Below are 26,848 nucleotides of genomic sequence, written 5' to 3' on the forward strand. Positions count from 1 at the left end.
TAGAAAGTTAAGTTACATTTTTTTAGGATCTTGTAAAATTAATTTCTAATTGAGGCATATGGCAAGTTCATTAGCTTAAAATAAATTGCCAATGATTGCCTTGCATTATTGAACAAACACTTAACACATAATGATGTTCTAGCTGTTAATTTGAAACAGGTTTACTTATTTATTTTAAATTTCAACACGTGAAAACGATGAGTGGAAAGCACAGGAAGTCACTTTTAATGTTTTTTTTAAAGGATATTTTTTCCATAGGAAAATGTATCCTCAGTCTGACTCGCAAAGACAGTCAAAAACAGATCTTCAGCTAGATGACTCTATACTGGCCAATACTACATTAATATCACCTTTTTCTTCTCTTCATATTCCCATCAACTTCCCCCCAGATTCTGCCATTCATTGGCATACAATGGGCAATTTACAGTGGCCAATTCACTGGCAAGTAAACGATGTGAGAAGAAACCAGAGTACCTGGGAGAAACCTACATGGTCACAGGGAGAATGTGCAAACTCCAAACAGATGGCCGCTGAGGTCAGGAGTTAACCTGGGCCTCTGGCACGGTGAAGCTGCCTCTACCAGCACACTACCAGGCTACCTAATGGTGATTAGTGTCATATTCGTCAATTGTTAACCAGTTATGGTTCACACCTCTGCTTGTAAACTAATTGCTATCTAATTAAGAAATAACATATGATTTTACAAAATCTTTTTCTCAGGGATCAACTGCAGTGCGTGACCTCCCTTTGCCAGAGGAGCTGGTACTTGTGCTGGATCAAAGGATTCTGAATGACATAGAACATGCTAAACAACAATACTACAAGCAGGTATAATTCAGATTTAATTCATAATTAGCACAGAGCTACTTTTAAGGTATACAAATGGCAATATGCCTTGTTACCTGGTATAACTTGTATAACCATCCTCATCATGAAGAAAAATGTTAGCCTACATTAATACAATAAACCACCTCATTGTTATCAGCAGCAATGTCAATTCATCCCTTCCTATCCTCTCACTTCTCTATCACTATGACTTCCTAGAAGCTAGAATTTTACCATTCCTTTTGGTAGAAATAATGGTGGTGTGTATTTTCTAAACTAGGAGAAAATTCAAATATTAGAGGTGCAAAGAGGTGGGACTTGATAGAGGTATTTAAAATTATGAGGGGGATAGATAGAGTTGACGTGGATAGGCTTTTTCCATTGAGAGTAGGGGAGATTCAAACAAGAGGACATGAGTTGAGAGTTAGGGGGCAAAAGTTTAGGGGTAACATGAGGGGGAATTTCTTTACTCAGAGAATGGTAGCTGTGTGGAACAAGCTTCCCTTAGTAGTGGTAGAGGCAGGTTCGGTATTGTCATTTAAAGTAAAATTGGATAGGTATATGGACAGGAATGGAATGGAGGGTTATGGGCTGAGTGCAGGTCAGTGGGACTAGGTGAGAGTAAGCGTTTGGCACGGACTAGAAGGGCCAAGATGGCCTGTTTCCGTGCTGTAAATGTTATATGGTTATAAAGGGACTTAGGAGTCCTAGTGCAAGATTCCCTAAAGGTTAGTTTGGAGGTTGAATCGGTGGTAAGGAAGACAAATGCATTGTTAGCATTCACTTTGAGAGGACTAGAATGAAAGCAAGGATGTAATGCCGAAGCTTTGTAAGGCATTGGTTAGACCGCACTTGGAGTATTACAAGCAGCTTTTGCCCCCTTATCTAAGAAAAGATGTGCTGGCATCGGAGAATGTTCTGAGAAGTGCCACGAAAATGATTCCCGGAATGAAAGGGATAACCCCTGAGGAGAGTCTGATGGCTCTGGGCCTGTAGTCGCTGAAGTTTGGAAGAGTTCAAGGGATGTCATTGAAACCTATGGAATATTGAAAGGCTTAGATAGAGTGGACGTGGTGAGGATATTTCCTATAGTGGGGGGAATCTAGGGCCAGAAGGCACAGCCTCAGAATATGAGGGTGTCCATTTAGAAAATAAATGAGGAATTTCTTGAGCTAACGGGGTGGTGAATCTGGAATTCATTGTTAGATGGCTGTGCAGGCCATCATTGTCTATATTTAATGCGGAAGTTGATAGGTTCTTTATTAGGCACAACATCAAATGTTACAGGGAGAGGGCAGGGAAATGAGGTTGAGAGGGGTAGTGGATTGGCCATGATAGAATGGTGGAATAGACTAGATGGGCTGAATGACCTGAGTCTGCTCCTATGGCTTTATGGTCTTATGATCAATGGCCTTATTCTCCACCAGAATCTCTGCAGTCCTTAAGTTATGGTCTTTGCAGATTTTTATTTTCAATGTTCCATGATTTTCGTGGTACTTGGAACCTTAAACTCTGGAAGTCATTCTCTTAACATTCATCACCTTCTGACCTCTCTCTTTGCTTTTAAGTCACCTGGCAAATGATGCCACTGACCTCAAAGAATACTATCCACAAATTCCTGCATGTGGACTTCTGCATTTTCCAACAGGTTCAAAGGACTTAGGCACTTTTGTGTTGTTTTTTTCATGTTGTCAGAACTGCTGGTTGCATTGAAGAATTCACTCGCGTAGCAAACTGAGAAAGAAAAAGTACCAGTATAATTAATTAATATTTCAAGCTTCTTACTGAATGCAAAATAAAAGTATTTTGGTAAATACTGAGAGCTCATAAATAAAATAGAAATAAAATATATTTAAAATACACCATACTTGAATATTTACATGAGGAAATAACAATCCATATACGTACTATTCTCTAGTGATGAAGAATTTGATGAGCACTAATTATGATTCATAATTTTAAAAAACTCCTTTGTTCATTATGGAACAAACCAAAATATTTTTCTTATATTTTACCGCAGTTTGTAAAGATATTAAATGTTCATCAATTGACCACACAGAAGAAGGGTATGAAATGATAAAGACTTTGGAGATGCACAGAGTCATTGGTGGCATCTTTGAAATTAATGAAAATTTGCTCCAACTTTCTGATGTTTCTATGTTTCATTAAACAGTCACCAAATACTGATAATTTTGTTCTTTGTGTAAAATTTAGGCCAAAATCTTTGGCTGTGTCAAATTTATCTGAAAATCCTTTTATGAAAGAAATCTAGATTTTTGTACTGTATTGAAGATGCTCATTATTGTTCACCTGAGAAAGGAAATTTCTTTGGTATTATGGGAGTTACTTGGTGCTACAGCTATTTTTTTCAATTGATCTTGCTTGGAGAAAACTGGTAATTTTTGTAAATTATAGAACTTTCTATTAATAGGTGGAAGATGTGCTAGGTTAACTTTATTAAATTAGGGAACTTCCAACAGAACACACTTGCTGCACTCTCAGCCCATTATTATTTAATACAATATTTTAATGGTTTAGTGACAGGAGAGCTATTAAATTTGCAGCTGAGTAAAATACTTGCAGTTGTAGAATTTCATTACTGACAGAATTTAATGGAAGCTGATGTTTTCGCGTTGGAATATTCATTTCTGGCTGTTGTGTTGTATTTTGAATTAACAAATAATTACATTGATAGAAAATACACTTGATTTTATCCATTCATTCTGGGCCAAAACCAGGATGTGTGCTGACTTTGTGAAATATATTTGGGAAGTCTTCGTCAAATTCTACATTGGTATGAATTACATTGAGCATTACTGTGAGCTAAATGAGCCGCATCTTGTGTGAGAGTGAAGTTTTGTGCTTTATTGAACGCCTAAGGTTGAGAGATGTCTCAAGCACTACTCTCCTGAATTGAGTAAAATGCAGCTTGGGCTTGTGGTTGTATATTGGTGTGATTGCTCAGAAAGTATTACAATGCTGGATTATTGTTCCAGACGTGAGTTTTGAATCCCATGATGGCATGCAAGGGAGTTTTAATTCAAGTAAATAAACTAGGAATCTAAAACAATGCTTGCATTAGTATTGGTAATCATGAAAAATACTTGCCAATTAAGGTCCATCTGTTTTTACTGAAATCAGGAAAGGAAATATCCTATTGACTTCTTTATCTGGTCTTTACGAGATTCCAAGTGCACCAATATACTTAATTCTTAACTGTGCCCTGAAGTTAAGCAGATAATCAGAAATGAATATTAAATTCACCAATATTTTCTTCCCATGAATAAGGTATACTAAATCATTATGTTCTGATGTCCTGCTAAATTAAGTAATAGTGCGGAGGCAAATTTGCAGGGTGATTGTGGTGGTGCTAATAGAAGGAGAATTTACATATGCAATCCACATTAAACTTGCATTTTAATTCCACGTCCCATTCCGATTCTGATATGTCTGTCCATGGCCTCCTGTACTGTCAAAATGAATCCAAACTCAGGTTGGAGGAACAACACCTTATATACCGACTGGGTAGCCTTCAACCTGATGGCATGAACATTGACTTCTCTAACTTCCGTTAATGCCCCTCCTCCCCTTCTTACCCCATCCCTGACATATTTAGTTGTTTGCCTGTTCTCCATCTCCCTCTGGTGCTTCCCCCCCCCCCCCCCCTGCTTTCTTTCTCCTGAGGCCTCCCGTCCCATGATCCTTTCCCTTCTCCAGCTCTGTATCACTTTCGCCAATCATCTTTCCAGCTCTTAGCTTCATCCCACCCCCTCCGGTCTACTCCTATCATTTCGCATTTCCCCCTCCCCCCTCTACTTTCAAATCTCTTACTATCTTTCCTTTCGGTTAGTCCTGACGAAGGGTCTCGGCCCGAAACGTCGACATCGCTTCTCCCTATAGATGCTGCCTAGCCTGCTGTGTTCCACCAGCATTTTGTGTGTGTTGTCTAAGAATGAATCTGCTTTACCAGTATAAAGTTAGATAGTGTTGCTTGGGTTGGATGGAAGTCTATTTTTACATGAATTTAGCAACTTCTATTTAATTTTACAGGCATCAGATGTCCAAGTTGTTAGTTATGCCTTCACTGCTTTTGGCAAATCTCTGATCAAAGAGCGAAGGCTTCATCCAGACATTTTTGTACAGCTTGCCCTTCAGTTGGCCTATTATAGGTTTCATGGACGGTAAGCATTACTAGACAATTGAACCTATTTATCCAGAAATATTCTCTGACCTAAGAACAGCTTAACTGCAGATAATGCCTAGACACCATAACCCACCTTTACGTAACATTTCTTCACAGGCCGGGCTCCTGTTACGAAACAGCAACAACAAGACGATTTTATCATGGCCGAACTGAGACGATGAGACCCTGTACTGTTGAGGCAGTGAAATGGTGCCAAGCAATGCTGGATCCAGCAGTTTCTGTGGGTGCTCACTTTACCCATGTTATTTACTTTGTATTGTGTTCACAAACTTTGGTTGCAAATTCAGAAGAGTGCCTTACATTGTTAGAGAAACTATTCAAACTGTTAAAGTCACCGCAGTGTTTGACTTGTAATGCAAAGTCGATAGTATTAAGCATATACATATGTGAATTTACTACTTTATGCAATGCCATCTTTTGGGCTGGATCATTCAACTGGGCATGCACTCATGACTGCAACAATTTACAGCGAATGTGTGCTGCTCACTATCCAACAGACAGCAGGCCAGACACACTCAATACCATTCAGCATTTAGCAGTCTGTCAGGGAAGTCACGTGGCTGGCCCTTTCACACTTGTGCTCATGATCTCACTTCCGTTGTTTTACACATGAATGTCATGAGGACCTTGGTGATGAATCTTGGCTATATCCTCTTCTTGGGATGAGGAGCAGTTATGTAACCACGCTCATCCTGGTAAATTGTGGATAGCTGAGAAACATGGGATTTCCTTGACAATTATAACAACATAAGACTGGTCCCCCAAGCTGGCTTTATAATGCAGTAAGATCATATTGACCTCAACACCACTTTCATGGTCTTTTCTCATGGCCTATTAACTCCATTGTAGTTCAGATATCTTTAAGTCTCTGCCCGAAATATATTTAATGATTTGGGCTCCAGAGTTCTTAGGAATAGAGTATTAGTAACCTCCTAAAAGAAAATTATAGGGCAGTTAGTCTGACCTCAGTGGTTGGGAGAATGTGGTGTCAATTGTTAGGAATGCAATTTTGGCGTATTTGAAGGCACATGATAAAATAGGCCATAGTCTGCATGGTTTCTTTAAGGGAAAATGTTGCCTAACAAATCTGTTGGAACTCATTGAATAAATAACAAGCAGGATAGACAAAAGAGAATCAGTTGATGTTATGTACTTGGATTTTCAGAAGACATATGAGCCCATGGTATTACAGTAAAGATTCTATCTTGGATAAAGCAGTGGCTGATTGTCAGGATGCAAAGAATGGGAATAAAGGGAGCCTTTTCTGATTGGTTGCCAGTGACTAGTGGTGTTCCACAGGGGTCTGTGTTGGGACTGCTTTTTACATTATATGTCAATGATTTGGATGATGGAATAGATAGCTTTGTTGCAAAGTTTGCAGGCAATATGAAGCTAGGTAGTGGAACAGGTAGTTTTAAGGAAGTAGAGAGGCTACAGAAGGACTTACACAGATTGGGAGAATGGGCAAAGAAATGGCAGATGGAATACAGTGGCCAGAGTGTATGGTCATGCACTTTAGTAGAAGAAATTATAGGGTGGACTATTTTTAATTGGAGAGAAAATGCAAAGGGACTTGGGAGTCCTTGTGCAGGATTCCATAAAGGTTAACTTGCAGGCTGAGTCTGTGGCAAGGAAGGCAAATGCGATGTTGGCATTCGTTTCAAGAGGGTTAGAATATAAAAGCAAGGATGTAATGTTGAGACTTTATAAAGCATTGATGAGGCCTCACTTGGAGTATTGTGAGCAGTTTTGGGCCCCTTAGAAGGGATGTGCTGAAACTTCATGAAAGTGGTTCCCAGATTAAACAGCTTGTCGTGTGAAGAGTATTTGATGGCTCTGGGCTTGCATTCACTGCAATTCTGAAGAATGAGGGGTGACCTCATTGAAACCCATCGAAAGGTAATTGATAGTGTGAATACAGAGAGCATGTTTCCTATGGTGGCAGAGCCGAAGAACAGAGAACACAGCCTCAGAATAGAAGGGTGTCCTTTGAGATCAGAGATGAGGAGGAATTCCTTTAGCTAGAGAGTGGTGAATCTGTGGAATTCATTGCCACAGGCAGCTGTGGAGACCAAGCCTTTATGTGTATTTAAGGCAAAAATTGATAGGTTCTTGATTGGCCGGGGCATAAAGGAATGTGGGGAGAAGGCAAGAGATTGGGACTGAGCAGAAGATTGGATCAGCCATAATGAAATAGTGGAGCAGACTCAATGGGCCAGATGGCCCAATTCTCCCCCTATATCTTACGATCTGTGGTCTTACTCTGAAAACATGTCCCTTGAATATGTGTCCCCACTCCAAGAAACAGCCTCTCAACATTCAGTCTGTCAATCCTCCTTAGAATCTATTATGTTTCAATAAGATCTCTTTTTGTTTCTTCTAAACTCAATGAATATATGCCAAACTACTCAACCCTTCTTTATTTATTGATCCATTCATCCCAAATTGGGAAGATGAGGCTCATCAGCCATAATTGGCAGCTCATCTAGGAGAAGGAAAGTTCTGATTTCAAACCTCCACTGCCTTGCAGCTTTGGTGGTCTTTGGGAAGTCTTTGGTGGTAAACCCAGAAATGAAATCCAGAGTTGGTGTCCTTACGTTGAGTTCCACACTGACTGGCAACTCCTACAATGCAGCTGGTGTCAAACTGTATAGGTCTCTGCTGTTCATTTGGATTCATCAGCTGCATGGAGAGGGGGTCTGCTGAATGGGCAGCAGCTTGCTCTCCATATCGTACTGCCCCGGCTTGTGCATCATGTAGATGGCTAGTATACTATGTCTGTAGTTGACCCTGACCATCTCAGGGCATCATTTGTCTCAAGAATCGATTTTACGAAACTTCTCTGCTCTTCTTTCAATACAAGCATGTTCTTCCTTAAATATGGAAGTCAAAACTGCATGTAGTACTTCAGCTGCATTTTCACTAGTGCTCTAAAGTTGCATTGGATCTTCCACATTTCCCTACTTTTTTACTCCATGCTCCTTACCAACATTCCATAGCCTTTCCACAGCTATTGAGCTGTCAACAGATGTACAGTAAAACTGCTTTATCCAGCTAATTGGAAATCCAATGTTCTTGATTCTGGCTCACCAACATCCAGCTTCCAGTACTCCCTTTCACTCACTGAGGTCCTACTCCCAACTCACCCTTTCACTCATCGAGGCCCCTTTTCCTATCCACCTTGTTCTGTTTCCCATAGTTCCTTGAAAATTTATTATTTTACTTCGTAATGTCTTTTTTTAAAAAAAAGACAGATTAAAATGTGTTGGACTGTTAATTGGAATAGCATACAATAACAAAAATCTGCCATCTGGCACCAACAAATTTCTAAGTGTGCCAGATTAACAGTGTTTTACACTAAATTACTAAACAGTATAACCAGGGTAACATATTACATGGAATAAATATATTTTAAATTGTATTAAATTGGCTCCATTTAAAAATATTTTTGGTATATCTAGTTCCAATTGTTGATATTGATTCTTTTTTCCACTACCTACCTAAAATTCTAGAAGATGAAACGTCATCAGATGATGAAGAAATCTTTTGTGAAGCATCACAAATTGATGACCGAATGTCAGAATGGTAAAGGTAAATAACTTGTTGATTGATACTTACTTAATTTCAAAGTTATTGTAGATTTTACGTATAATTTTGTTATTAAATTTATGCTTCAGGTTTTGACCGTCATCTCCTGGGTCTGCTTCTTATTGCTAAGGAAGAAGGTCTTCCTGTGCCAGAGGTCTTTTCCGATCCTGCCTTTACTAAAAGGTAACCCATTCTTTCCCAGACAGTCAATAGTGCCATGACTTGCATTATCTGAAACACACATATAACCAGTAAGGACAGACAGCATAACGCCGCCAGTACACATTGGAAGTTGCAGAAATGTTTCAAGTTATTATTTCACTTCAGTATTTACCAGCAGAGTGGAAGAGGTGGACATGACATAGAAGATGAGATGGACAATGAGAGAAGTCCATTTAAAACAGAACAAGGGGAGGTATTAAATTAACTAATAAAACAGAGGAAAGAATCTTTGACCTGAAAAAGTGACAAAATGGACTTTTAAGATCGTAAACCAGCAGGTTGTTGTTATGTCTCCTGCCCACTGTGAAAATGGGGGACACCTTATTCTCCCTTGCCAGGGAGAGAGAGCATCTGTAGGTAGTTGAATTCACATGAAATGCAAAGCTTATCGGGTAACTATAAGGTCTGTGTCTTTGCTATTGCTTAGCATATGGTTGGACTCGGTGATGGTAACTGATGCTTGCTGGTGGGGTGAGGGGGATCATTGCTCGCTGCTACTTATGCGCGTGATGGGAGCGGGGAGGGATTTTGGGGTTCTCACATTTAACTGTCGTTCATTCTTTGGGGCACTTCTCTGATTTTGTGGATGTTTTGCAAAGAAAAAGCATTTCAGGATGTATATTGTATACATTTCTCTGACATTAAACTTGATCTTTGAACCTGATGTATTTTAAAATCACCTAGGAAAGAGAGAGCAGAGGTATGTGCACAAATTTAATAATTGAAGAAAAAAAGACATGTATTTTCAGAGAACTGGTGGATAACTAACATAATACCTGTATTTATGAAGTGGAATGATACTACACTTTCTAGGACTTGTAAACCAGAATGATTACTTTGCTAAATCAATGACTGTTTGGTATTATCCTACCCCAAAATAAGACATCAAGAAATCCAATAGGGAATTTGGCAACTTAAAACATTTTGCTTGCTACTTCCATGCCAGTTTTAATTTGCAATAAAGCTACTTTTATTTTAACAGTGGTGGTGGAGGGAATTTTGTTCTTTCAACTAGCCTGGTTGGATATACTACAATCCTGGGTGCTGTTCTTCCTATGGTTTACAATGGCTATGGACTTTTCTATCGTATTCGTGAAGATAGGCAAGTGTCACTTTTCTGATTTATATCATCTGTATTAAATGAGCAATGCTACAGTTGAATGTACATGACAGATTTTTATTCAACAGATTAGACAGCTGTGGTCTGGAGTTTACTTACTTTGGCTGTAATTTTAGACAAATGCAATATTAGAGATATAAAAAATGTAGTAAATTCAATGAGTTGAAATTTTATTGTTAACTTGCACAAATAGCTCAGTGAAAGGGATTTAAACTCCTGATAGGCAGAAATCTCATCTGTTACAAAAAAAAAAGATATTGCATAGTAGATTACAAATAATGATAAATGATACATTTTTGATGTGTGCTGTGTATTGTACAGATTATAATTTGTTTTTACAACCAAAGCTTGCAATTGCAAACTGCAAATGGAATAACAGGATGTTTGAATGTTGGCCCGTGCTGTAAAATTCCACAGGAGCTTACCATAGACTGATAATAGCATGTTCTTTGCTGTTCCTGAAGAAGACATTCTTATGCTCAAAATATATGTTACCATACAATTTTAAATAAATAATTGAGCAAGCACCTAATTTTAATTTGCAGATGGGTAATCATAATGTGGTATACGTTTTCTATGAGATCTTCAAGCTGAAAATAATATTCTGTGTAAAATAATGGAGCATTTTCAACACCTGGAGACAAAGCTGCTTTAAAAGTATCTTTTATTTTTCTCCTCACATAGGATTGTTATAGCTTGTTCTGCCTGGAAGTCATGCCCAGAGACCGATGCAGAAGAACTGTACAAAGGGCTAGTTCAGTCCTTTCATGAAATGCTTGACTTGACAACAACAGCCCAGCTTTAAGTGATGACTGAAAAAAATATATTGCTAAAAAATACTAAAGTGCTAACCCTTTACATAATGCATTAGGCTAGTAGTAATTATTGCCTGTGCATCTGTAAAGTTGATGCCTCAAAACACAACAGGACATTGATATTGAAAAGTAGTAATTTAAAACAAAATCAATGCAACATTTTTGAAACCATGCAAAATACAATGCAAAAAGTACAGCAACAATGCAGATTCTCAAATACAGGGCAGTTTTGTATTTTGTTTTTAACCATGTTTAATGAAACAAATACCAACATTAATAATTTTAACTATATCTTGATGGACCTAATTTGATTAATTCTTAGAGACATTTTATAGATCTGAAACTACTAAGCACGCACGCTGTCTAGGATAGGAAATGGTGCATTTACAATTTGTAAGTATAATTTTAGAGATGTTCAAATATTTAATGTGTAAAGTAGAACATAAAATGCAAAAATCTGTTAGAGCAGACAATAGATTATACGTAGTCTATTAATGTGTGCATGAAGCATGGAGTAACCAAAATGTCCACAAACTGTTAAGCAAATCTGAATTTTGTTTGTCATTTGTCGTTGTTCCTTTTCACTCCTTGTGGCACATCAGATAGCAGCCTTGCTGTTTCTTTAGCATCTTTGTCGCTCTTTTTTAAAAAATGAGCCAAGTTGCTAGTTTGATGCTCAACCCAGCACGGATGGTAAGCGTGCAAGGAGCTGGCCAGATTCAAACCCAGGGCCACTTGCCGTGAAGTCCAGTGTGGATGCCACTACTCTATTGACCAGCTGTTTTGTTATTTGAAGGAAGTTAAAATCTATTTACTCACAAGCAATAGTTTTAACATCTGGTAGTATCAGGCTCTGTTGATGACTTAGATTCACATTGCCTACCTGGTGAATTATGTAGTGAATGTTTTTTCGTTGTTACTATTTGTTATCTGTTGTATTTTCTGCTTGTTTTAGCTCATTGCCCATTTCCACCAGAAAAGGGGAAATTATTTTAGAAAGGATTTGTGGCCGGTGAAAAGCCCCAGTTTCTGCTGATGAACTCGGTTGGCAGTGCATCACAATGATTGTCTCTTCTGTTGATTATTAGCCTACTGCATAGATTTCCCTGACTTCAGCATCCCTGTCACTCTGCTCTCGGCTCACTCCGCTGCCCACTGTATAAAGCGGTGTTCCTTTTAAATCTTCTGCGCTTCAGTGCCTGACGTCACACGCCTGTACAGTCCCGCCTCTCTTAACCCCGATGAGAAGGAAAAATCAAAATGGCTCCTGCAGCACTCCCATTCCGATTCTCAGACTTCCTTCTCCAAATTAAATTTATGGGGTAATATGAATTCTAACCTCTGAAAGTCTCCTTTTCCAGTCCAGTCTTTTACATAGTGAATTTCCTTGTTGATCACAATACCTGCTGGTCTCCTTTTCATAGACTTCCTTTATGAGACAGTGTATCTGCAACATACTGTCTGTATGGTGAAGTGTGGCACTGAACTCTTCAAATACATGAACTTGAGCCAGAGTATTTTTAAATAAAATCCCATCTGCCTTTTATAGGTACATTTCTCCAAACTGACAGTACGCTTTGGTACAGAAACACTGTATATTGGACAATGAAGAACAAATTGACCATAAATGAAAACAGAAAATTTTGAGATCAATCAGTAGGTCAGCATTTGTGCAAAATGAAACAAGTCAATATTTCAGGTCAGAGTCCCTTCATCAGATCTGGAAAAAGAGTGGGGGTGGGGGAGACAAGTTAATTTTAAGTTGCAGAGAAGATTGGGAAAGGATGGATAAGGCAGAGAATATTTGTCATGGGGTGAGATCAAGATCACCATGGAGATATGTTGTCGAGATCTTTGAATCAAGGGGTTAATGGGGCAGTTAGTGAGTGAAACTCTAAACAAATGAGTATAAAAATTAATGATGGTGCCCAGTTGTAGGACCCATACAGCTGTGCTCACAGGATGAGAAAACTAAGCCAATTTCACAGATGATTCGCATCGAAATGGCAATTCCTGATAGCAACAGAGAAAAAGTTCGTTAATATTGTAGAATTCAGGTCTGGAAGGATGCAGTTTGCTCAAGCAAAATGTTGGGGCACTGTTTCTCAAACTTTAGATAGCCTGTAGCAATAGTTGCAGTTGTTTACATAATCTGTTGCCTGAAGGAAAATCACTACTGGATAAAAATAGAAAATAGTTAAGTGAACTGGAAAATACATAATACAAGAGTCTTTAAAAGAAATGGAGCTATCACAGACATGCAGTGACTGCTAAATAATAGCCAATGATAGTTGGTAAAATGAAGACAAAAGAAAGAAATAACCTACTTTGACTCAAAATCTGTGCTAATTTCACAATCGGTTTAAATGTACCCAAAGTGTTATAAAGAAAGATGCAAACATTTGATGGTAAATATTCTGGATTTTTTCTCTTTATACCTAATTTCACAGACACTATATCCTACATTATAGTGTGTGGTTTGGTTGCTTGATTTGAAAGATGTAAATGATAGGATCAGCAACTGTTGAATGTGGACTTTTTTCCATTCAATCTTCTCTGATTTGGGAATTCTTTGGAGTTTATTGTCTATAATAATGTTTTTGCTGATTTTTACACATTTCACACACCCTTGACTGAAATATTAAATAAAAGCTCTCTTGATTTAATCACAGTTACTTTGTGTCAGCTCATTTTTAGATGAAGCAGAAGACTGTGGGTTCATATACCACTCCAGTCCCTTAGACACCATATCAGACACACGCTGATATGGTGTCAATCATGGAGTAATCATTCAAAAGAATGGAAGTTGACATCCTATCAGTGAAGAGATTAGACTGATGCCTTGCATGCATTTATGACCTCCCTGGATTTCTGATTGATTTTTAATCCTCAATAAGGGTATAAGGACACATGTTTATAATCATTCTATGGTCCTGTTTGTTAAAGGTGCTTTCTGGATTGCAAAAATGACTAACATACTTCATTTGTCTTGAACCATCTTCAAACATACCAAAGACATGAAATCATTCTTTTTATCGTTAAGCTGATTCTTAATTTTGAGAAGATTAAAAATAACATACTGTCACAAGTTTTAGCTATTTCTACTGCCCAAGAAGATTGTGTTTGAGCCCGTCTGTCCAGAAGTTTACCTTTTTAAATTGTTACATTAACACAATCCTGAATAATAACCTAATTCTAGATATAACCACAATATTCAATGTGTTGCAACTGTCTTTTAAGAATCTTACCAAAATGGTTAAATAGAATTTTCGATGGTAGATCCAATCCACATTTATCAGCATTGTATGAAAATTAAGCAATAAGCCAATTTTGCTTTGCAATACTGCTGTAAGTAAATCAATATTAAGCTCTGCGATTATCTTACATCATTTCATGATCTTCCTGTCTGTCCTGATGGGGCTAGGAGGCAAAGGTACAAATTTCTGCCAGCAGTTGAAGGAGAAAGAAATAAGCTTGTTGGTGGCACATGAGGTGCACACTAGCGATTATGGTACCATGCTCCACAATCTCTAATGCAGAGCAAGATATGCTTTAACACCAGATTAGAAAAGCTATGCACACTTTTTCACCTGTTCATGCATCAGTTATTGAGTAATATTGTAAATACAGTACATTGATTAAGTATTCTTGTTTATTTAGACAGTTCATTTCAGATTATATGTAAAAATAAGAATTGCATATGTCATGATGCTATTGTATGATATGTGTGCATCTCGCTAAAGTAAACACAAACTAAGACTCTCATCTCTTGGCACTCTTGTTTTCCTTTTAATTAGTTTAATGTTTTGGTGTTACAAAACATAACACTTCCCACCATAAATTGCTGTACTGTCTGTCTTGCCTATGCACTTCCTTTCATTACCAGCTATTCATCCATTAATCCCGTTCATCTTTAATCTTGTACAATTCTATATCACTGATAACTTGGCCTCTATTAATACACTGCATTCATTAGATTAACTGGGAAAGGAAGTGAACTGAAGATGGTCCTTAGTACCTTCCATCTGATAAGAATAGAGCTACCTATACCAGCAATCACGGAAGTTTTGGTGTTTCAAGTTGTTGGAAAGGGTCAGCTGTGAAATGCCTTCTGCTTCGTGTACCCCAGTTCAGAGACTGCTTTTGGGTGAGGCCACGTGGTAGGTATGACCTCAAAGTTGTATTGTGTACCACCTATTTTTAGAGAATCGCAAACTGTTACTATTTCGATGTTGCTAACGAGAGAGTAAGAGAGACAAAAGAAAACAGGCAGGGACATCTGTTACTGATAACAGCCTGAGAGAGAGTTATGTTTATCCACCATGTTATGACTCCCGAAAGACTTATGGCTGCGGAGAGGGCTGTTTACGTGGTACCATCCTGCTCATTAAAATTCCTCAGTGGACAGCCGGAGTGGGCTGGTTTGATGGGTTAAGTCATTCAAACCTGATTGACACCTGAGACCCCATGAGTAGGGATAAAAGTGAGGTCTGGGGTGACACCCCTCAGACGCACCAGGAGACACACTAGTGAGTATCAGAAACCCACGAGAAAGTGTGGGGCATCGGGGACCGAACGGATTGGTCAATTTTAACTCACAGTGTTTATAGCAAGGCCGGTGGGGGCTTGTGTGTGTGTCCACCCTTGCCTGGGTGACGAGTCCACCACGGAAGAACGGTATAGCTAAAGGACAGAGGGGTCATGCTTGAATGGCCACAACAACACATCGACGGATCAAGATCGTAAAGGAAGGTTTGCAAGACAATAGCTGTCACTGTTTGATCGCCCTCTCTCTCACTCTCTCTCTCCAACAATTACAACACATCGACCAACAACTACCTCAGCCTACATGAACTGAACTGAACTTTATATTTCCATGTGACAATTCATTATCCCCTAGACATCGATAGAGCTTGTTTATTATTGATTATTATTATACCCACACTTTTAGGTTTAGTATTGCTAATGTGTATTATCTGTATATTTGCATTGATATTGATTTAAATATTTTTACTAATAAACACTGTTTTGAAAATAGTACCACCAGACTCCAACAGATACTTATATATTTGCTGGTAGGACACCCAGTTATGGGGTACGTAACAACTGGAAGAATTGGATGAGCCCAGGATTGAATGGTGGAGCAGACTCGATGGGCTGTATGGCCTACTTCTGCTCCTATATCTTGTGGTCTTATGGTCCTATTAGCTTTAATGTTTATGCCTTGTCACCTGTCTACTGTAAAAAAAAATCTTTGCCTTCAGATGTGCTCCTTCCTTCTAACAATGTTCAATATAGGGTGAAAATCTCTAATCAACTACCTTGGACCTAACTGGTGCAGGACCACAGAAACAGTTCCCAATCATCTTCCTCTGAGCAGGAAGACTGTTTTTTACAAGTATAGACACTCCCTATGTTTTTTATAGATTCTAAGATCAGTCAATAATTTGGAAATCTATCAACTAAAATTACAAAAGTTGCACTGGTATGATAATTAGCTACAGATTAGTATAGAGCTTTGAATTGTTTCATTAGTGCAGAATATTTTCAAAACGTGCCAGACGATGGGAGTTCTGGATCACAGAATGCCAGACCAGAGTTTCAATTTGTGTTACAATGGAGAAAATCACTTCTTACACTGCCAAAATATCATCTCATTATGATTGTTTATATGACAAAGTACCCCCCCCCCCCCCCGATCAGGACAATCAACAGCCAGTATAGCACAGGTATGCCAAAGGAACATTGCGCACAATGCATAATTTTCATAATTGACATTGTCTTCTTGCAGGCATTTCAGTGGAAACTTGCTACAATTAGATATATGCATAAGAAAAGCAACAGTAATTCTTCAAATAGATCCAAGTGTTTGTTTTAAGGAATGAGTCATCTATGTTAATATGGAGGAAAAGAGTATTAGCAGGGAAACTGAGCAGAGTGTTTAACTTCACAATTTGTGACTTTTAGCCAAGGCTGTCTGTTTTGTAGTTGGAGCTCCTAATGAAGAGTCTGGGATCAGGAAACACAGATTATGAAGGGTAGGTTGTTTAGGACTGATGTGAAGAACAATGTCTTCATTCAGAGGATGGTGAACCTTTGGTATTCTCTAACCCAGAATCTGTTCAAGTTCAGCCTGTTAATTTCTGAACAAAGATTAATGAACATGCTGGAAGTCAAGAGTCACGGTGATGAGATAGAAGATCAGCCATGACCTTGATGAGTGGTGAAGCAAATATTTGCTTATTTCTCATAGGGCTACATCTGGAAACCAGCCAGGGCATGCTTGACTGTTCAAGATGTGTGAACAGGGAGATAAAATCCCTCAATGTAGAAGTTTTGAGATGTGATGGTCGGAGTAGACAGTTAGAATTCCTTACCTAGTGAGCTATGTATGGGAGAAAAGAACGCTGGGAGTAGAAACACAGCAGTGAGGTTGGCATGTGAGTAGAGAAAGTACTCCTAGTCCTACAATTCACGCTACAAAACCACTTGGTTTTACAACCCTCTTGCCTCATTAAAATTGTCACTTTTTCTGAGGCATGGGAGGCCCAGCTACCCACTGTAATTACAAAGCCACTGGCCTCAATACAATTCAACAGTGGGAATCAGTTTAGACTTTTAACATTTCGATATCTGACTCAAACTGAATATGCACATTTTTATTTGCAAATAATAGAATTAATTCTAAACATTAAGTACAAGTAAAATATTTAATTCAGTGCAATGTCAAATACAGAAAACAATGTAAATACAGAATTTAGCAAAAGCTATAATAAAAATAGTAACACCAGTAATCATTATACTTTGGAGGCACAAGAGACTAAAACATAAACTGAACTGCTGGAAGAATTCATCTCTGGAAGCAAATGTATGTTCAAAATTTGGGTAAAGATCCTGCTTCAGGAATAAACATGTGGGTGATTCCTGGTTCCTAGAACTAATCGAGTAATATATCTTGGTAACAGGGGGAGGGGGGAGGTTTAAAAGAATGGAAAGTTTGAACAAAAGGAAAGAGAATGAGGTTGACGGGAAAGAGAATGAGGTTGACAGGAAAGAGTGGGAAAAGAACACGGAGAGCAGGTTACCTGAAATTGGAGAATTCAGTTTCATACCATTGTGTTATAGGCAACACAAGGAAATTATGAAGAAAAGCAAGATCATCCCGATGGATGACAGGGTGGGGTTGAGGTACTAGTTTACTAACAGTCTGTCTCCTCAGGTGGAGACTGAGAAATCCAGTAAAAGGGCTATCAGAAATGGTCCAGGTGAATTTGGTGGCAAAGGTGATAAAATACAGTCATTGATGTAATTGAAAATAAGTTGAGGAGTGGTCCTGAAGTCAGTCAGAGAGGAGTGCAATTCCATGTAGCCATCAAAACAGCACACACAGCTGAGGCTAATGCCAGTGTCCATTGGTACACAGTCGATCGCTAGAAAGTTGGAATAATCAAAAGTTATTGAGGGTAAAAATAGGTTCTGCCAGGTGGATAAATGTATTAGATGAGGAGAACTTACAGTAAGATGGTGGCATGTTTGGACGCAGCCACCTCTCAGGGGTCAACCAAGGGCGGTTTTGACATTTTTGAATGTATTTATTTTTACAATCACAGGACAATGCTGGACATTAAGAACTTCGGGTACTGCTGGTCCACCCCATCATTGAGTTGCTCATTGGCAGATGGGCTGGACTTGGCGCAGACCTTGCTGCTGCTTGCTACAGGAAGGCATTTGAGTTGATGCTTGAAGGCGGTGGTCAGTCTAACAGCAAGTTATTGTCTTGGATGTTTCTCTTGCATTTGCAAAACCCTGTTGGACATTGATAAGGTAAACTGCTGCAAGTCCATTTTCCTTGTTTATTGGTGAGACAGACAGTAGGGGAATTACATGGCCTCAATTATAGCAAAGGCTATGCCTCAAGCCATAGGCTTGCCTGTTGCAGCAGTCCAGGACAGGACCCTATATAAGTAACCAACTTACTTCTAACCAATCCAAACCAGGTTTATTAATAGGTTCACTCCAATGTAGTTGGAGAGATTTATTTATCAATGTAACTAATGGATATGTAATTAATGAAAATAATTAATGACAATTTTTACTGTTCATCTTCAAATTGTGATTCCACAAATACAGTATGTAATTTTAATTTTACCAAAATCAATCAAACTAGAAAATAAATTTGAGCATAATGATTGAATATTTTTCCCTTAGTTTTGTCTCGTTTGTGCAGTAACTAGATTGTAATAAAGAGTTTGACTAGCCATAAGCTGGTGGTGTGTTCCTTCCTCTGCAATTTGTCCATTATTAAATACTGCTATTTTGTTAGCATTCTGGATAGTAGACAGGCGATGAGCTATTACAATACAGGTGCGTCCTTCTCTTGCTTTATCCAGTGCTTCTTGGACAATCTGTTAAAAGGTAAGAAATAGAAACAAACGTAGAAAACCTACAGCACAATACAGGCCCTTCAGCCCACAATGCTGTGCCGAACATGTACTTACTTTAGAAATTACCCAGGGTTACCCATTTTTCTAAGCTCCATGTACCTACCTAAGATTCTCTTAAAAGACCCTATTGTATCCACCTCCACCACCACCGTCGGCATTCCACGCACTCAACACTCTCTGCGTAAAAAACTTACCCCTGACATCTCCTTTGTACCTACTTCCAAGCATCTTAAACTATGCCCTCTCATGTTAGCCATTTCAGCCCTGGGAAAAAGCCTCTGACTATCCACACGATCAATGCCTCTCATCATCTCATACATCTCTATCAGGTCACCTCTCATCCTCCATCGCTCCAAGGAGAAAAGGCTAAATTCACTCAACCTTTTCTCATAATGCTCCCCAATCCAGACAACATCCTTGTAAATATCCTCTGTACCCTTTACATCTAATAAATTATTTTGACTGTGTTAAAATGTGACTGAAAATGAATATCTTTCAAATTATATGTTTATAATCTAGTCCAGTGTGAAATGAACATCCTGACCTAGGTCTTGCTGATAAATGCTAATGATTACAATAAGAACAACAATTCCAACCAATTCAGAAATTCTATATGCGTATATACAAATATGTCTCAAACCAAGTGAAAGTGGTCATTGTATATTACCAATGCAATCCACTGAGAAACTATTCCAGACTTTAAGATAATAGAAAAATAATACAATGCTTGTCAATACTGAGCTAAACCTTATTGCAATGCAACAGTCCATAATTTGGGGCAACGCGGTAGCTTAGTTGTTAGCACAACGCTTTGCAGTATAGATGACCCAGGTTCAATTCCCACTGCTGCCTGTAAGAAGCTTGTATGTTCTCCCTGTGACCACATGAGTTTCCTCCAGATGCTCTGGTTTCCTCCCATAGTCCGGTTGCTAAGTTACTTGGTCATTATAAATTGTCCCATGATTAGGCTAAGATTTAATTGGTGGACTGCTGGGGGGCTTGAAGTGCCTATTCCACACTGTATCTCAACAAAACAGATCATAATTTGTTGGAAATCAGTCTCCCATATAATCTGTCACTAATCACTGTCACTGAATGAATTTTCAGACTTGCTGTTCCCAGTGCACAGTTTCAGACACTGGGAAAACAATGAGAAATATGGGTAGACATAGTTCTTGAAATTTTCACATTATCACTGCCTTGCCTGGAAACATATTGCCCCATGACTAATAGGTACTATCTTACCATTTCACTTTCTGTATCCAGTGCTGAAGTGGCTTCATCTAGGATCAGAATCTTAGGATTTCGGACTAATGCTCGAGCAATGGCTACACGTTGTTTCTGACCCCCAGATAACTGGGTGCCTTTGTCTCCTACACAGGTTTCATATTTCTAAACAAATAGAGCAAAATATTGATTACAGTATTTTTCCAACTAATACATTTTCTATTACTCACTTTATTTTTCCAATTCTAGATGAACTGCAGCAATTTTAGATATTACTAACTTAAGAATCTCATTACTCATACAAGTTATTTTAATTTTTGTTCTCTGAAAGTGGCACTTTCACCAAAAAGCATGGCATTACAGCAGTGCTTAGCTGCTGTGCAACATGAATATTATTGCATTTAACCTTCACAAGGCAAATGAAGGAACACAATGATTATATCGCATTGTTCATATAAAATGGCTGCAAAACTATTGTAAAAGTATAAAATAACCTCCCACTCAGATGTGAGAAATACACGTATGTCTTAGGGTTGGGGGAATCATTAACAGCATCAATAGAACAACATTTTACCTTCCCATTAGACCTTATTGCAGAAGCCATTAACCCTTACACTACTCCTGCCCCTACTCAAGACGTGTATACCACACCAACACCTTAGGTTATAGAATCTGGGGAAAAAATTATCAGGAAGTCACGGCAGCTGAAAAGCTACCAAACACGTTCTAATCTGATGATGGTTTCTCCCTCTTCTATCCTTTCAGGCAATGAGTTCCAAGCCCCTTCTACATTCTGGATTGGAAAAAATTGTCCCTCATTTTGCTACTCCTTCTACCAATTAACTTGAACCTTTAATTTGCAGTTACCAACCTCAATCTAAAGGAAGTATGTACTCTGTTTATCCTATCAAAGCCTCTGATAATTGTATGTACCTTGATAAACATTCCCCCCAGCCTGCTTGGTTTCTTTTCTCACAGCTTAAGTGTTCAAATCCTGTGATCAGCTTCATGTCATCTCCTGAGGACCCTGCCAGTACTGTCACATCTTCTGTGTTTATGTTGACCCAACCTATGCACCATTCCCAAGTTGTGGCTCAACAAATGTTGCACATAATTCAAGTTAATTGAGTGTAATCATGCATAATCCTACCTCTGGAAGAGTTTCAATAAAAGAATGTATGTTGGCAGCTTTGGCTGCAGCTACTACTTCCTCCTTGGATACGACCCTGCTGTTGGCCCCATAGGCAATATTATCAGCGATGCTGCAGTTAAACAGTACTGGTTCCTGAGACACAATACCAATCTGTGCTCGAGCCCACTGAACATTGAGATCCTTTACATCATTGTTATCTAAAAGCTGGAGAAAAGGAATATTTCACAAACCTGCACCTTAAAGCACGCCATTAAAACGGATGTAAACTGTAGTCTCCAGGAATAAAAGGAGATGACGGCACTAACCGAGGATTTACAGCAAACACATTAAAAATGTGGAATTCTTGTACAACTTCATGCAGGCATATGGCAAAATATATTATTATAATGCTCATCACATACACATAAGGGCAACAAATGCCAATTAATAATTGTCTCATGTGAGTCTGTGACAAAACAAACAGCATTTTAATGGGGACAGAAACAGAATTTTACCACCATAAATTGTGCTTTCATCAAAAGCCTTAATTCTTTTCATCAACCTGGAACATTAACTTTATTTTCTTCTCATTAGATGTAGCCTGATTTATAGATTATTTCTAATTTTTTAAAATTTTATTTCAAATGTCCATGACATTTCCTTTTTGCTCTTTACAGTTTTGCATTAATATGTAGGAAATAAATACAGTGGATTCCAGCTAATTGGTCCATTGGCTAATTGGTGCAGCTGCTTCTTTGGGTTAGCTCATAGACCAAAAACTAATCCAGAACATATCCAGGGTTTCTTTGTTTTTTTGGCACATTATACCATTTAATGGGACAGGAGACTGTTGCCAAAACAGTTTCTAACCAGCATCTAGTGTGGCTGTTAGACACTAATGTGCTTAGAGCAAACAATTTGCCTGTGTTTGTTTTCAAAAAGCAGTGACTTTTGTCACTGATAGTTTCTGAGAAATAAGCAGTATAATTAATGCAGAACTGTTTTGCTCACTGCAGATCCAAGCATTCATACTTGGAGACAGCTGAAATGACCAAGAGTGAAAATGAAAGAATTTCACTACTTCAATAAGTTAGGAACTACAAAGAATTTGAAGATATTAACAATAATCTTAAATGTTACAATGAAAATGAAGATTTGGAGAATGCAATCTTCAAAAGCATTGTATGAAAGGCAGTCCATTATCTGCACTAATTTTGCTCATTTACAGTCAATTAGAAGAATATGGCTGCATATTGGGTGTCCCATCGAATCCAACGATGACAGTGAAAACTGCAGGGAAGTTTTGAAAGTGGAAAAGCTATTGCACTAGGATAGTTCCACTCTCCTGACCTTGGAAGTCCAGGTCCAGTGATACAACTAGTTGTCACAAACTGGTTGCGGTGGATAACCACGGCTACTTCTGTGCCTCATCGTGCCCTTCGCTCTCCACAAAGCGTTGCAGAACTGCCTTCCTGACCATTGGATCTCACTGTAGCTCTGAGTGCACCAGAGCTGATTACACACGCTAGGAGAGGCATGTCCCTATTTCCCCAGGGCATGAGTCCCACTGTCTACCCTCACTTGGGTTAGCCTGCCTAAAGAAGCAATGTACCAGGGTGAGGCCACTGTCGCGTGCAAACAGCTACTTGGAGCTACAGGTGAGAGCTGAGTGTCTGGTGGGGACCACAGGTCAGTGTGAGCTGCCCCAGAATGGCCATGACAAGACCCTTACCCAGAGATGCTACCCGTTACTGGGCACCCCATACATAGTGACGTACAAGACCCTTACCCAGAGGTGCTACCCGTTACTGGGCACCCCATACATAGTGACGTACAAGACCCTTACCCAGAGGTGCTACCCGTTACTGGGCACCCCATACATAGTGACGTACAAGACCCTTACCCAGAGGTGCTACCCGTTACTGGGCACCCCATACATAGTGACGTACAAGACCCTTACCCAGAGGTGCTACCCGTTACTGGGCACCCCATACATAGTGACGTACAAGACCCTTACCCAGAGGTGCTACCCGTTACTGGGCACCCCATACATAGTGACGTACAAGACCCTTACCCAGAGGTGCTACCCGTTACTGGGCACCCCATACATAGTGACGTACAAGACCCTTACCCAGAGGTGCTACCCGTTACTGGGCACCCCATACATAGTGACGTACAAGACCCTTACCCAGAGGTGCTACCCGTTACTGGGCACCCCATACATAGTGACGTACAAGACCCTTACCCAGAGGTGCTACCCGTTACTGGGCACCCCATACATAGTGACGTACAAGACCCTTACTCAGAGGTGCTACCCGTTACTGGGCACCCCATACATAGTGACGTACAAGACCCTTACCCAGAGGTGCTACCCGTTACTGGGCACCCCATACATAGTGATGTACAAGACCCTTACTCAGAGGTGCTACCCCATACATGGCAACATAGACCTGATGAATACCTCCATCAATAACTGTGAGGAACTAATACAGTTTTGTAGTGCTGTAGTAGCATTGGTAGTGTGCACTCTCATCCTGTATTTCATTCAAGTCCATAATTTGTTACGCAGTAAAACGGTAGTTAGTCTTTTTTAATTGCAGCGCATTCTGCTTAATTGGGCCATTGGTTAATCGGAGTAGCCATTTATTTGGGACAACCTTAAAGAATAAAAAATCAATCAAGAAAATAAACAGGATTTCCCTCATTTATTTGGAACATCATGCCCATTAATGGGGGCAGGAGACTGCCGCCAAACATTTTCTAACTAGCGTCAGTCATGTGTACTTCCATGGGTGTTAGACACTACTCTGTGCCGAGAGTGATCAGTTTTTGAATAGCATCAGTTGCCTGGTTTGTGTTCAAAAGGCAGTGATTTTTGTCTCTGATAGTTTGTATAGAAATGTGCAGCAACAGATACAAATTGCTGGAGGAACTCAGCAGGTCAGGCATCATCTAGGAAAAGGGGTACACGTCGACTTTACTCTTTTCCATAGATGCTGCCTGATCTACTGAGTTCCTCCAGCATTTTGTGTCTTGCTCGGATTTCCAGCATCTGCAGATTTTCTTGTGTTTGTGAAGAAATATGCAGAAACTGTTTTAACTCAGAATATTAAATAGTCAGAACTGTTTTGCTCACTGTGCTTTCAAGCACTCAGGCTTGGAGATGTCAGAAACTGCCGAGAGTGAAAATGAAACAAGTTAGAAATTACGAAGAATTTGAAGGTATCTACAACCATCTTGAGTATTACATTGAAAATGAAGATTTGGAGGATGTAATCATCCAAAGCATTGTATGAAGGCAGTCCATTATCTGTACTGGGTGGCTGCACCAATTTTGTTCATTTACACTCAATCATAAGAACACAGCAGATGAATTCTTCCATTGATAACTATTAGGGACTAATACACCATTTTATAGAACTGTAGAGACACTAGTAGTTTTCTAATTTGTTCTGTAGTTCATTTAAATACATAAATTGCTACTCAGTTAAATGGTAGTTTGTCTTTTTTTATACATTTTAATTATTTCCATGAAACTTCAGCTAATTGCAGCAGCCGCTTAATTGGGCCAAAATGCACTGGTCCTGATGTGTCCCAATTAACCAGAATCCACTGTACTTGTTTCGGTATTTACATTGTCGCTGTGAAAGAAAGGCTGTAAGTGGATGCTGAGAGGACAGGATTCATCCATCTGTAGACTGAGCTCTTCACTTTCAGCAAAGAAAAATGGAAAGCCTTCTTTTTCTTTCACAAATTAAATTTTATACTTTGACATGTTTTCCTGCGAGTACAAAATCAGTAATCTTGACTATTCCATTAGCAAAATCACAACATATTGATATCATTTTAAGGATTTCTTTCTTTGGAATCTGGACATATCATTGGGTTTGCTGGGGCATGTGGCTTTGAAACTTTAACCCTTAACGGTGCCAATATATTTCCAAGTGAAAAATGATGTATGATTTGAAGTCTGCAGAAGTTGGTATTCTAACTCCCCTGTCCTCCTTGCTCATAGACGGTGATATCAGAGTAGCTGGGCGGGTATCAGCAGTGCACTTTGTAAGTGATACATGCTGCAGCCACTGCTTCAAGTGTGGAATGGGATGCCAGTCAAGTGGGCTGCTTTGTCCTGATGGTATCAAGCCTCTAAAGATTGTTTGGAGCTCACACTCATCCAGGCCAGAGGGCATTCCAAGTAAATAGTGAAAAGGCTTTGGGATAATGTAAAGAGATTTGCCACAAGATATCTTGTCTCTGTCCTGTTCTTGAAGCTGTAGTGTGTACACCGCTGGTCCAGTTTCGCTTCTGGTCACTGGCAAACCCTAAGATGTTGCTCGTTGAGGACTTGGTGATAGAAATGTATTTAATGTAAAGTTTCCCTCTTTGCACATTGTTACTTCTGCCTGTCAGTAGACCCAGGTAGGCTTTGCTCTACTTGAATCTAGTTCCATGGAAAAGAAATGAAATGCATTGCATGCAGTTCTGGCCACCATGCTATAGGAAGGATGTAATCAAACTGCAGAGGATGCAGAAAAGATTCACAAAGATATTGCTGGGACTGAAGATCTTGGGTTATAGGGGGAGGAGGAAGTGAAGGACGCTGGGGATGACCTTAGTAGTTTATAAAATCATGAGCAGCATTGATTAGGCAAATTATCAGTCTTTTTCCCAGGGTAGGGTTTTGAGTCTATAGTTGAAGGGCATAAATTTAAGGTGAGAGACAATGATTTGAAGGGAACTGGAGGGGAAAGTTTTTCACAGAGAGGGTAGCCGGTACATGAAATGGACTGCCTGAAGAAATGGAAGTGATGACAATTGGATAAGTACATGGATGGAAAACATTTAGAGGGACTCAGGCCAAATGCAGGCAAATTGTAGACACCGTGGTTAGAATGGAAGAGTTGGGCCAAACTGTCCATTCTCATGCTCTATAATTCTATGACTATCAGAGAGTAAACATATAGCGTTTTCTTGACATAGTGAGATACTAACTGACGAATAAAGATGTCACCAAATGTTGCTGGAGATTATTTGGATTACAGAAATCAAAGATAATGGTGATTGATTAGATCGATGCTGTTCCCCTGCGGATAGGTGTTTGCATGTCTTCAGTCAGTAACAGATCCGGTTGCCGTTCCTGGGAAATCTATGTCCCTCCTGGTTTCAAAAGGGCTCTGGTGTCCTAATCAGGAAGGACAATCACAAACAAAACTTCCAGAGCCGATATCAGCTGTCATATGTGTCCACGCAAAGGGGCAAAAAAAAATTCAG

The 26,848-nt window shown here is 39.2% G+C and overlaps 2 protein-coding genes across 6 annotated transcripts in view; one reads left to right on the forward strand and one right to left on the reverse strand.

Moving 5' to 3' along the window:
- Positions 1–13,445, forward strand: part of crot (carnitine O-octanoyltransferase) — a 64,763-nt gene extending 51,318 nt beyond the window's left edge. For all 4 annotated transcript variants that reach the window (XM_073054545.1, XM_073054541.1, XM_073054542.1 and 1 more), the window contains 7 exons: positions 721–828; positions 4,876–5,006; positions 5,126–5,249; positions 8,542–8,620; positions 8,707–8,800; positions 9,822–9,941; positions 10,644–13,445. In XM_073054545.1, coding sequence (XP_072910646.1) covers positions 721–828; positions 4,876–5,006; positions 5,126–5,249; positions 8,542–8,620; positions 8,707–8,800; positions 9,822–9,941; positions 10,644–10,764 — 777 coding nt within the window. In that variant the 3' untranslated portion in view covers positions 10,765–13,445. The remainder of the gene's footprint in view (positions 1–720; positions 829–4,875; positions 5,007–5,125; positions 5,250–8,541; positions 8,621–8,706; positions 8,801–9,821; positions 9,942–10,643) is intronic.
- Positions 13,446–17,470: 4,025 nt separating this feature from the next.
- The window catches only part of abcb4 (ATP-binding cassette, sub-family B (MDR/TAP), member 4), a 114,255-nt gene continuing 104,877 nt past the window's right edge, over positions 17,471–26,848 (reverse strand). For both annotated transcript variants that reach the window (XM_073054547.1, XM_073054546.1), the window contains 3 exons: positions 21,596–21,802; positions 20,464–20,610; positions 17,471–19,179 (listed from right to left, as the gene is read on the reverse strand). In XM_073054547.1, the coding sequence (XP_072910648.1) occupies positions 18,979–19,179; positions 20,464–20,610; positions 21,596–21,802 (555 nt within the window). In that variant the 3' untranslated portion in view covers positions 17,471–18,978. The remainder of the gene's footprint in view (positions 19,180–20,463; positions 20,611–21,595; positions 21,803–26,848) is intronic.

The sequence above is a fragment of the Hemitrygon akajei genome, chromosome 8, assembly GCF_048418815.1.
Source record: "Hemitrygon akajei chromosome 8, sHemAka1.3, whole genome shotgun sequence".
Lineage (NCBI taxonomy): Eukaryota > Metazoa > Chordata > Chondrichthyes > Myliobatiformes > Dasyatidae > Hemitrygon > Hemitrygon akajei.